This window comes from Rhinatrema bivittatum, chromosome 8, assembly GCF_901001135.1.
Source record: "Rhinatrema bivittatum chromosome 8, aRhiBiv1.1, whole genome shotgun sequence".
NCBI classification, from domain to species: Eukaryota; Metazoa; Chordata; class Amphibia; order Gymnophiona; family Rhinatrematidae; genus Rhinatrema; species Rhinatrema bivittatum.
Window position 1 is genome coordinate 98,389,825 of NC_042622.1, and position 12,778 is coordinate 98,402,602.

Sequence of the window (12,778 nt, forward strand, 5' to 3'; positions counted from 1 at the left end):
TGAGGTATTGGTAAAACTTTGCTCACAGCACATCTGAATTTTGGTTTTGAACCTAATGGGGAAAATGCAGGATTACAAGAACCCCCTACTGCATTGAAACAAAAGTTAAAGGGCCAGAACTGTCATCTACTCTAGAATATTTGTCGGCCGTCACAGCACTGAAGCAATTTTCTTGTATCATGGCATTTCTTCACTTATTCAGAATAGCCAAATGTCACAGCGCATGCACAGCCAACATCACAGAAAGAGGAAATCTTGCTGGATCTTTACAGTGCTGTTTCTAGATTTTCCCCTCACTATCCATTTTCAGCTAGGTTACTGAAAAGAAAAGGGAAAGTTGGTCTTTCAGTATTTTAAAGGATATCAGGGGTGAGGTGGGGCAGGGATAGATTTAGGATTTTTCCGCCCTTAGGCACTTTCAGTGCTTTTACCCCCCCCCCCCCCCAACCTCCTGTAAGGGTCTATTATGAGGTAGCAGAAGGTTGTTCTCTGCTAAATGAGATTCAGCAGAGCAGGAAGGCAGCAAATCTTAGCCAGCCTGCTGCGCCTAAATGTTTTCCGCCTTAGGCACAGATATAATGGGTGCCTGTTGACAAACCCAAAGCTGAGGTCGGGCAGGGACTTGTCCCTAAATTTCATCTATGTGCACCGAGAGAAAGCCTATCAGTCCCTTACCTGGAGTCGGGGGTGAGCATAGAATTCATTCAGGAAATCCATAAGGAGGTCGATTTTGAGGGAACTGACACAAAGGACAACATGTTTCTCTGTCTGGGCCCGATGACGGCTGTAATTCCCCCCTGATTTCTGGCGTTCCATCCACAAATATACCAATTCCTCAAACTGAAAGTAAACACTGTGTCACTAAGTGGGTAAGATATAGAAAAGGACAACTCAGTAGCACAAGAACAGCACAAATTGGAAGGGGATGGCTAAAACTCTGGCACTTCCCACACTGAGGTCCTTCATGCATGGATAAAGGCCAAACAGACAAATAGGATTGAGCAATATGACCCTTTCCGCCAATAAAAATCCCACTATGCAGTGATAACAGCAAACTGCAAAGTTTTGAACTGGTATATAAATGCTTAACGGGCCCAATATTCAAAATTAAACATTTATTTAAGTCAACCGGATAAGACTTATCCGGTTAACTTAAATGAGATATTCAGCAGCACGGCTATGTTGCTGAATATCCGTGTATAAGTCTCTGCTTAGCTTGTTAAGTTCTATCTGGCTAAGTCAGACCTGCTATAAAGCAGGTCCAATATATCTGATTAACTTAACCGGATAAGTCTGAATTTCGACACTTATCTGGTTAAGGTTATTGGATAAGTAGCACTGCCCTGATCTTCCCATCCCACGCCCACTGACTATCAGGCTATCTACTTAACTAGAAAAGTGACTTATCTGGCTAAACATTGGCCACTGAACATAGCCGGATATTCAGCTGTCCCCACTTAGCTGGATAAGTCCTACTTATCCGGCTAAATAGCGTTTCAATATTGGCCTCTGTAATTATCTCATGTAATATTAACACAATGAAGAGTTCTAGCAGCTGTACTTTGGCCTGTAGAAAGCTAAAATCTTTGCAGATTGTTATCTTTCATTGGATCAACAAAGAAATATTGCAGTAGATGAGCTTTCAAGACTATATAGATGTCTTCAGAAGATACTTGTAATTTTGCTGTTACATAGAAAAAATATTTTTTAAAACTATATATTCTGCATTCATGATGTGTGCAGTATTATATTTTACTAGGATAATTATAGCAATAGACTTTCACAAATTTGTCATACTCGCAGGGTCGAATTTACATCTTCAGCACTCCTAGTCATGGTGGGGGGGGGGGCGCCTCCAAGGATATGATGGGCAGGTTGTGGGGGGCGGGGAACCGCATCCCTATCCCCAAGAGAGTGCTGTGCTGCAAGGAGCGCCTCCTCTACCACACGGCAGCCCTTTCTTTCAAGCGTCAGCTCAGTTTAAGCAGCAGCATCCTGTGGGACCTACCCACCTAAAGGTGGCAGAGGATGGGCCAGTTGCTCTCCAAATTCCACCAGCCTGCTCTTGCACCTCTAAGAGGATGGGTCTGATGGGATCTTGCTGCTCAAGTTTAGCAGTGCTTAGAAGAAAGTGCCACTGGGTTATGGAAGGTGGCACCTCTTTCAGTCCAGCTGCCTAGTGGGGAACCTGGCCCTGCATATCCATAAAGAGTTTATCAGTACCCGCAGTGGGATTGTGTCTGAATGATATCATCACTGTAGATTATTACGATGCTCATTATGCTGAACTATCATGAATTGCTCAAGGTATAAAGATAAAACAGGACCTCAGAAGTCCTGAAAATTTGACTCTTTAAACATTCACAAGGTTCGTTAAGACACTACTTCTAGTCAGTTGGCAATTGTTAATTGTTTTGCCACATTCAGCTGCACAGCACAGTAATGACTCAAACTGCTAAGCACTGGGTGTCTTACAATTTGTGCTATTCATGTCAAGGCCAGGGTGAAAACATCTTCCTACTGCCAGAAAAGAAGGCATTAACCAACAGGTTATCAACACATTGATAGTAAAGAAAATCTTGTTGTACATGCTCCAAGTAAGCTTCACAGCTGAATGACCACTGAGAATGTTATACAGCAGAAGCTGCAACTATTTCAAATTCCTTTCTACATATGGTATTAAGAATTCTTCATGTTATTTCATCTCAGTTGGGGTCCAAGTCAACAAACTAATCAACCAAAAGTACTTCACACAGCTATGGGCAGTTCCTGCCTCTCATCGCATCATGCTTCTCCAAAACCTGACAGACAAATTGGACTAGACAGACTAGAGATGCACTGTATTCTTTAATAATAACTCTTCTGAAAATTACCTAGAATGATTGGGGACAACATTCAACAATTAACATTTCCAATTTGTGTTATAACCATCTGCCTGCAGTGCATCCACCTTACCTGTAGGGGCAGCACCACAAGTGCAACACAAATCATAATAACCACCAGCAGCTGGGAAGGCCATATTTTAGGAGTCACATCCCCATAGCCCACGGTGGAGAAGGTAACAATGCAGAAATAGAAGGACTTGAAGAGAGAAAGGTTGTCACCTGCTCTTTCCAAATGCTGAATGCCACAAGTTCTGAAAAACAGAAGCGAGGTGTTTCTACAGTGAAGCCATCACTTGTTGTTACTGTAATACATGGGAGTAAGGCTACAAAAGGAGGCACATCAGTAATTTCAGAGCTATAAAGTACCCGGATGAGCATATCAGGGCGCCCGCTCTCCTGGAGCCCATCCCAGCTAGCCCCAGCAGAAGACTGGATGGCAGTTAATTTTATTTATCAGCTGGGCATGGAGAAGGGCTTCCGCCACCACATCCCAAAGTATGAGAAAAAAACCCTATTTCATTAAGAAGTTATTTTCTCCTTTTGTAGGTAAGTAGCGTTAGATTTCAATGCTGTAGAACAGCAGGGAACTATTTCAACTTGGACAACTTTTGGGCTAGCCAGGCTAAAGTGCTGCTTTAATTAGTGAGCACGCCTGCCACCCAGCAGCAAAGTGGAATTCCTGCTGCAGCCATGGAAACCTTCTTAGATCAATAAGTCCCCCACACACATGAAGAAAGAACAATTTCCTTTGGCATGTGCAATTCTTAAATACTGAGTTGTTTTTCAAAAATGCTCGCTCTACATAACTACCAGCCTTGTTTCTCACATCACGACAATTACTGCCTCTGCGGGCCATAACATTTGCAGAGAAGAATGATGCCTGCTAGCTGTGATCTTTTTAAGTCCCAGTTAAAAATTCTTGTGAAATTGTATGATTAGACATTGCAATTATGACCTGGAAAATGGGTAAAAATATTAGTGCTGCCACAAAGCTGAAAGCCACTTGATGTATAGGAGTTGGATGGAGTTCTGTCTTCAAGGTTTTTATTAGTTAGGACTGCCACATCGCCCAGGTCAACCAGATCAAGCTGATACAACCTTGATTTTACTCAATTACCTGCATAGCTTTGAGGGCCAGGCTCATTCGGCTGGACAATGGCAAGCCTGACAGATCTGTACAGGAGAAGTCAGACATTTAATTCCTAAAAACCACAAGTCTTAGGGGAGGGGAATCACATTTTGGGTAACTGGACCCCTTTCCCCCCCCCCCCCCCTCCATATTTTGATATGGTTTATGTTTGACATTTTTCTTGTACACTGTTTTTATCTTTTCTATTTAGAGTTGTATATTAATCGGGTTCATGTCCAGTTGAGACTGGTAGGTTTCGTTTTGATTTTGTTTGATTTCTCTCTTAAGAGAAAACTAAAGATTTTCTAAGAATGGCTTCTCCTAATGGAGGAATCATTTGTTACTGGTCTAAATCAAGTCCTAAATCAGAACTACAACTCCATACAAAACTGGGGCTGATTTAGGGCTGAATCTGCCTGCTTAGGTTGACCTGAATGAGGTAGAAACCACCATATTTTCAGTTCCCATTTAATGATTGTCACTGTAATTAGCATACTGTTATACAATTCGAACATGTTTTCTCACAATCACAGATATGAAAAAAAAAACCCAAACATCAAAAGAAAGCAGAGAGTAGAGGAGGACCATAGTGGTTAGAGCAGCAGGCTGAGCGCCAGGGTTCAAATCCCATGATGCTGCTTGTGACCTTGGGTAAGTCACTTCACCCTCCATTACCTTAGGTACAAACTTAGAGCCTGATTTACTGAGGTTTTTCTCCCATTCTGTGTCTATGGGAAAAATGCTTAGTAAATGAGGCTCTTCGATTTAAATCCTCTGCAGCAGGAAAATAACTTACTGGACCTGAATGTAACTCAGATTTGAAAAGGTGAGTAATTATATCTAAAATCCACATCCAAGCAAAAAGGTAACTAACAGGTCAGCATGTGAATCATTTTCCAGGCACAATACAAAAGCCCTAACGTTCAGGAGCGCTTCTATGGGATTCTCTTTCATTGACCCAACATCAAGTGCTACAGCAGGAATAGGGACCCTAAAAAAAATAGGGGAAGGGATGGAGGGTGATGGCAGTGAAAACTGGTTGAGGGTAATATTTGTCTAGGAGGAGATAGACTCAGCTCTCCTAGTCACTACACTAAGGATAAGGTCAGCAGTGTTAAGAAGCGCGCTCTGGGAAATAACAGGGCAAAACAACTCAGCAGCGAAAGTCAAGAAAGCAGCCGACCCCTCCCTGCTGAGGCAATGCACATAGGAGTAAAGACATATGTGCAAAGTGCTGGGCTTGCGAGGACACTTCTGCACAGAGAGACGGATCCTCTTGTATCTGGGACACCTCTCTCAGTAAGACCCGATGCATAAAGAAGACAGATGCTTAACTGAATCAATAGCAAACACACAGTCAGCTCTTTATGACTCCAAACAGTCGTTTACTAAAGAAAAACAGCATTTTCCCCAGACACTGGGCTGGAACCCTTTGGTTTCTTCCACTCCTTCCGCTTACATGAAGAAAGAAAAATTACAGACGCTATCTTTGATAAGACGAGGCTGCATAAAGCAAAATAAACAGCTGTCCAGAAAAGATCAGTCAGGTTGCTGAGTCAGACATTTCAGGGAGTCTGGACGGCATAACTTGTGTGTGCTGATGTCCAGAAAAGCAGCGAGTGGCTGGCTGTACCCCTGGACATTCGGTGAGTAGTGGCTCCATTAAGCCTCTTGCCGCACACGAGCAGTAGGGAGGTCACCCTTGAAAAGCAGCTCTTACTGATCTTTTTTTTTCAGAGAAAACCAAGCTCAGGAGCACACTGGTTCTCTGAAGTGGGGGTGAAGCGAGAGCATAGCAGTGGGATGATGATGTCACAAGTCTTAGCTGGTGAAAGACGATCAGCAAAAAAAAAAAAATGTTCACACAGCTTTTGTTTTTTCCCCATCTCCAAGGCAATGACGACAACAGTGGAGAAAGACATTTTGAGGACAATATTCAAATCTATTTACCTGAGTAACATTGCCCTCCTCTGCCAGGCTGAAAAGTACGCACCAGTAAGCCAGACTGAGAGGATGTTCCCGGAGGTAGGTTTAGTTCGGGGGAGGACAACAGTGCACATACTTGACTTTTCCAAAAGTGCACACACTGTTTTAGGCTCCTCAGTTGCCTGCACAACAAAGTAGGTGCAAAATCCACAAACATTTTTAGCACATGAACTTGCAGCTGCTAATTTGCAAAGGGGATGTCGTTGCCCTTTGAAAACTGACTGCAATGTACATAGACTAAACATGCAAGAAATATGGGCTATTCAAAATTACCTATTTTAAGTAACGTACATTGGAATTAATGTAGGCTATTCAAATTTGCCCCCCTTATTGCTACTGAATTTATAATCTCTCATCCCCCCCTTCTCCTATGTAAATGCCTCCCCTGACAGCATGCCTGGAGGTCTCAAGTATTCTCCCAAGGCCAGGAGGACTGATGTTGCCTTATCGAGGGCCTTGTGTACTCTTTGGGATCAAACACCAGCCTCACCGGACAGGAGACTGGAAGTCAAGTTTCTTGTAGCACGGTGCTGTGCACTACGGCCTAAACCATGGGGGTCTTGTTGAGGGCACGGACCTGTGGCTCGAGGTGGTGTTGGCGCTACCTGTGGGGGAGACCCCTGCAGGTCCCCCACCATCAGGAGGCGAGGCCGGATGGGAAGCAGAGGCCAGGAGGAGCTTTGCCACTACCAGCCCTTGTTCCCCGCAGGTTGAGCCCTTGGGTACTGGGGCCGGCTGGTCTTAAGTGGGCCTCTGCATGGACGATCCCATATAGCATGGCCAGACGAGGTGGGTGGCAACTAGGGACCAATGGTCCGAGGCAGGCAGCAGAAGGCATGGTCAGGTCCAGTCCAGGGGTCAGAGGCAGGTACAGAAGATGTGGTCAAGGCCGGTCCAGGGTCAGAGGCAGGTGCAGAAGAGGTGGTCAAGTCCGGTCCAGAGGTGCTGCGACTGTCGGTCTGCGATGGCTTCGCCCCGCCTACCTTACTCTTCTTGAGGCTCCTTCCGCTCACCTTGGACTACTGGCTGCTGCGGCCATCCTCTACGGCGTCCCCGGACCGGCTTTGGTGCTGCTTCCCGCCATGCTCCTCCAAGGTACCATAGGGCGCGTGCGCACATGCCGCCCTCATCTTTATTTCCTCGTTGGCGCGAACCTCAGGGGCATCCCCCTGAGATGACGTCATGCTGTCTGGATATTTAAGCCTACTACTTTTGCTACCTAATCTAGTTAGCAACCCGGAACTCTACGGATGGGATTCGTTCTCCGTACCAAAGCTACTCTGCCACTCCAGTGTTATCTGGAACTCTTATTGCTAATGGGGTACCCGCTCCTCGGGGGCCTCTTCTGCTTCTTTCAGGTGCTACCAGGAAACCGGTACTCGCTCCTCGAGGGCCCATGTTCCCTGAGTCGCTGCCTGCATCTACAACTCTTTCTACTTGGAAGACTTCACTAACAGTTTCCATCTGTGAGTACAACTACCATCTATTCCACAGTACTGCTTCCCTGGAACCAGGTACTCACTCCTCGAGGGCCTGCCTTCTATTCCAGTGCCAGACCTCTCGTCTAATGGAATCGCTGTGTGAGTACAATACCACTGAGTCTCCCTGCTCTAAGGGATCAGGTACTTGCTCCTCGAGGGCCTGCTCTCCCTGTCTCGGAGGTTCTCCTATTCTGCCTGGGACTCTGTATGTTTCTCACTGTGTACTCATAACTCTCAGTCTCTTTCCACTACAGCACAGCCAAGCAGAGGATTTGCTGTTCCAGCGTCCTGTGGGATACTCGCCCAGCCGGGCTCAACATCTACTACTCACTACTGCCACCTCTGGTGGTTTCCAAAACTGTTTAAATAAAGATTCAAATCTGTGTTTGTGTGTCCAGAGTCTAGCCTGACACCGTGGTCCCTCACGGGACTGCCCCCCATTGGTGTGGTCAGCTGCCACAGTGTTCAAGGATCCACCCAAACATCAATAACCAAAACAACAGGTCAGAGGCAGGTGGCAGAAGACATGGTCAGGAAGCAAGCCAGGTCAAGAGCCAAGGTCCATCCGAGGGGTGAGGAGTAAGGAATCAGAACTGAAACGCAGGAATAGGAGCTAGGAATAGGAACTGGAACGCAGGAACAGGAGCTGGGAATCTGGAACAGGAACTGGAACACAGGAACAGCAACTTGGGAACACTGGCAGAAGACAGTGAGGAGATCTGTTGCCAAGCCGCCTGCTGGGAGCCCGATGCAGCCTTAAATAGGCTGGAGCTGTGATGTCATCAGGGAGGGCCGGCAGTAATTTCCCGCCGCCGGCCCTTTAAGGCCCGGGAAGAGGGGCGCGCACGCGCGCGCGTAGGAGGGACCCATAGAAGAGCAGCAGTCAGTGGCGTCCCAGCCACAGAAGAGAGACTCCAGCGGACCCAGGAAGGAACGGCTTACATCGGCAGCGGTTCCCCAACGCTGCTGCAAGGTGGCAGGAGGTAAGTGAAGCCGCCCGCGGAGCCCCACGGTCAGCAAGCATAACAGGTCTGCCCTCTGCTGATCCTTCCTACTGCTGCAGATGGCTGAATGCTATGTTAAGTGGAAAGATCACCGATTCAATCTGGTGCCAAATTTCCATTTTTAATTGCAAAACAACTGTACTGGATGGACCCACCTCTAGGGCTGACAGTTGTTAAGAGAATACAGTCCACCACTTGAAACAGCTCTTTCCGTGAAATCCTTGGATAGAATTTACGGTCTAATTGGTTTATAAGTCTGTTTAGTTTGAATATTTTTCAAAAGATGAATGAATAACATAACATCGTTAAAACGTGTGAAACCTTACAAATATGAGATTAGAATTATTTTCCCGATGCCAGATAGTAGACAAAATAAAAACGTCTGTTGAGTAATAACATGTAAACAGCTCAAGGATATATCTGAATCACCAGTTTATCATATTCTTCCACGTGACCTTTAAATCCATAATTGAGGCAAAATGCAGCCATGCTTTCTTGTAGCCTGGCAGTCGTGAACCAGTGTGGGCACGGGTGCCACCAAATGGCAAATGTCAAACATCTGTAAGCACCAGGTAGGTGGCTGTCAACACAGCAGGACTTCATTCATTTTTAAGTGGGGCATGGTCCTCTTTCCTGACTGTCAGCAGCACTGGCCATTGAGTACTAGCTTAGGCACCTCTGTGGATACAGCCACAATGGAAGGACACACCAGCACCCAATCTGTCCAAATAGTTTATGTGCCAAAAGAATGGGAACAGAGTATCCACAGCAGATGGTGTTCTTTATCAGGACTGTACAACCTACTCACAAAAGCTCAGTTGTCTTCTTCTTCTATTGCTTTTTATTTACTTTCCAAGCTGTATCAGTCAGGATAGATCTCTATGCCTCTATAGCTTTTATTGTGCTATATTAAAAACCAAATAAGGAATTATTATTATGAACAATAATAAACAAAAATTAAAGTATTACTATGGGTGCTGCAAATATTCAAGCACAGTATTTAAGTGTGTGAATAGAATATGGTTCATTAAGCCTTTTAAATGAATTTAATTTTGTAGGATTCAAACTGTAGCAATATGCAGCATATTTCCCTGGTGTGCATTGAGTTAATATAAATGATAATTCAACTACAATGCTCTGCTTGATTATAAGCCAAGACAAATGCTGCACTCAAATAGCAAAATATTTTTAAAAAATTGAACGTGAGATACTCAGATCAAATAAATAAATGTACATAGCATTTAATAAGATCAGGTACCCCAATTATATACAGTATATACATAGGCACCATAACTTTGAAACTGGTGTGCGTGAGCACATTTGCTCGCATACTTCATTTTATAACCTATGCATGTATGTTATAAAATAGCCTGACTACACGCACTGTGCGCCAAATTTTAAGTAGGCCCACACATGTGCATGCAAATCCCATTACTATGTAAATCGGAGAATTTCAAAAGGGGTGTGCACTGACGCCATTCCCAGTTTTATCAGTTCATCCCCAGTTCACCCAGTTATAGGTCCTCCAACCTCCCCTGCTTTAATAGCCTTCACTCTCCCCAAATAGCCCCGACCCTTAAAACCCCGCAGATCTGCCTAGTTTTCTTTAAATTACACGGCATCCTAGCAGAAGTAAAGTGACACTGCAGGGGCCAGTGGTCTTGGCGTGTGCCAGGTTGTGTTGGTATTTACGCTCACATATTAGGTTCATGCCCCAAAAGGCCCCGCCTTCTTTTGAACACTTTCGAGATGTGCATGCTGCGGGAGATACGCGCATATCTCGGCAGCTTATAAAATCCACTCAGTGAGCGCAAGCTCGACTTCTTTGTGCATCCCCTAATTAATGAGCGCATCGAGCTTTTAAATTTCAACCTCTTAATGGGGCAGATTTTATAAACCTATGCGCGGCGTAGCCGTATCTGTTAAAATCCAGGGTCGGCGCGCGCAAGGCTGCCCAAAATCGGCAGCCTGCGCACGCCGAGCCGCGCAGTCTGCCTCCATTCCCTTCCACCCCCTCGCACCTTCCCCTCCCTTCCCCTACCTAACCCACCGCCCCCGGCCCTATCTAACCCCCCCCCCCACCTTTGTTGCACGCTGGGCCGGCCGCCGATGCACCATGGTCCAGTCTGTGGGCAGTCCGGAGGCCACGGCCACGCCCCCGGAACGCCCCCGATGACGCGCCAGCCATGACGGGCCCCTGACACGCCCCCAATGACGCGCTGGCCGCGACACGCCCCCGACACGCCCCCCAGGAAAGCCCCGGGACTTACACGTGTCCCGGGGCTTTGTGCGCGCCGGTAGCCTATGCAAGATAGGCTCGGTGCACGCGGGGGGGGGGGGGGGGGTAGGTTTTCGGGGATTACGTGCGTAACCCTTTGAAAATCTACCCCAATGTATTTTTTATTACAACTGTTTCAGTTATAGATTCTGGGAAAGGTTCAGGGTGGCTGTGAAAAAAATAGCTTTGTTCTTTTCTAATTTGTTTGACTAAGGGCCATGGGCCTGATTTTCAAAAGCATTTATATGCTTAAAACTGGGCTTTACATGTGTAAATGCACTTTGCCCATGTAAGTGGGCTTTTGAAAATTGCTACAAGATATGCCATTGAATTGTCAATAGGTTTTATAGTAACATAGTAATGATGGCAGATGAAGACCAAATGATCCATCCAGTCTGCCCAGCAAGTTGCTTATGCGTTCTGTTAAGAGTAGTAACTGCACTCCATGCAGGTTACCCCATGCAGAAATGTTACACCTAACTTTAACATAGGTTACACAATTTCCAACCTCGATCCGCAGTGTTTATCCCATGCCCTTTTGAATTCATTTACTGTTCCCATCTTAACCGTCTCTTCCAAGGAGGTATTCCAGGCATCAATCACCATCTCCATGAAGAAATATTTCCAGATATTGGTTCTGAATTGTTTGCCCTTGAGTTTCATATTATGACCTCTAGTTGTACAGTTTCCTTTACAATGGAAAAGACTGATGTTTGTGCATCATTAATACTTTTCAGGTATCTGAAAATGTATATCATACCTGCCCTGCACCTCCTCTCCTCCAGGATATACATATTTCTTCGGACTCTCCACATACGTATAGTGAAACAGACCCCACACCATTTTGGTTGCCTTCCTCTGGACCGCTTCCATCCCGTCTCTATCCTTTTTGAGATACGTTGTCCAGAACTGAACACAGTAGTCCAGGTGAGGCCTCACCAAGGACCTGTACAGAGGCCATTATCATCTCCTTTTTCCTGATGGTTATTCCTCTCTCTTTGCAACCCAGCATCCTTCTGGCTTTAGGTACCACCTTATCACATTGCTTCACTGCATTCAGATCATCAAACACAAGCACCCTCAAGGTGCCTCTCCTGGTCCATGCACATTAGTCTTTCTCTCCCCTCCCCCCATCACATACAGCTTTTCTGGATTACTGTACCCCAAATGAATGACTTCTTGACACTGAAACCTGTTGCCAAATCTTTGACCATTCTTTAAGCTTTGTTAAATCACTTTTCATTCTCTCTACTCATTCAAGCATGTCCACTCTGTTGCAGATCTTAATATCATCCACATAAAGACAAAATTTTCCTTCTAAGCCCTCTGCAATATTGCTCATGAAGTTATTGAACAGAACTGGTCCCAAATGTTATTCTTGAGGCACTACATTTACCACTGACCTCTCTTCAGAGCAGGTTCTTTTACCATTACATGTTGTCTCCTATCAGTCACTAGTTTGTAATCTATTCCGCCACCTTAGCACCAACTTCCAAGCTTTTCATTTCATTCATGAGCCTCCTCTGCAGGACCGTATCAAAAGCTTTGCTGAAATCCAAGTAGATCACATTGAGTGCTCTTCTTTGATCCAATTCTCTAGTCAACCAATCAAAAAAAAGAATCAAATTTGTCTGACAGGACCTTCCCCTGGTGAATCCATGCTGCCTTGGGTCCAGCAACCCAATGGATTCTCGTTAGTTCACTATCCTTTCCTTCAGACTCACCGAGGTAAGGCTAGTTGGCCTGTAGTTTCCAGCCTCCTCTCTGCTACCATCCTTGTGAAGCGGGCCCACAACTGCTCTTCTCCAGTCTTGCGGCACCACTCCTGTTTCCAGCGATCTATTGAACAAGTCCTTCAGCGGATGTTCCAGCATATGTCTGAGCTCCCTTAGTACCCTGGGATGTACCCCATCTGGCCGCAATGCCTTGTCCACTTTCTGTTTTCCTAGCTCTTCCCATGCATTCTCTTCTGTAAATGGGGTTGCGTCCTGCCCCGCTCCCATTCATGCTCTTGT

The 12,778-nt window shown here is 45.6% G+C and overlaps 1 protein-coding gene across 1 annotated transcript in view; it reads right to left on the reverse strand.

The window, feature by feature from the left end:
• Positions 1–12,778, reverse strand: part of KCNT1 (potassium sodium-activated channel subfamily T member 1) — a 470,292-nt gene that overhangs the window by 173,040 nt on the left and 284,474 nt on the right. Inside the window, 2 exon segments of the mRNA XM_029613498.1 lie at positions 676–840; positions 2,956–3,136. Of these exon segments, the coding sequence (XP_029469358.1) occupies positions 676–840; positions 2,956–3,136 (346 nt within the window).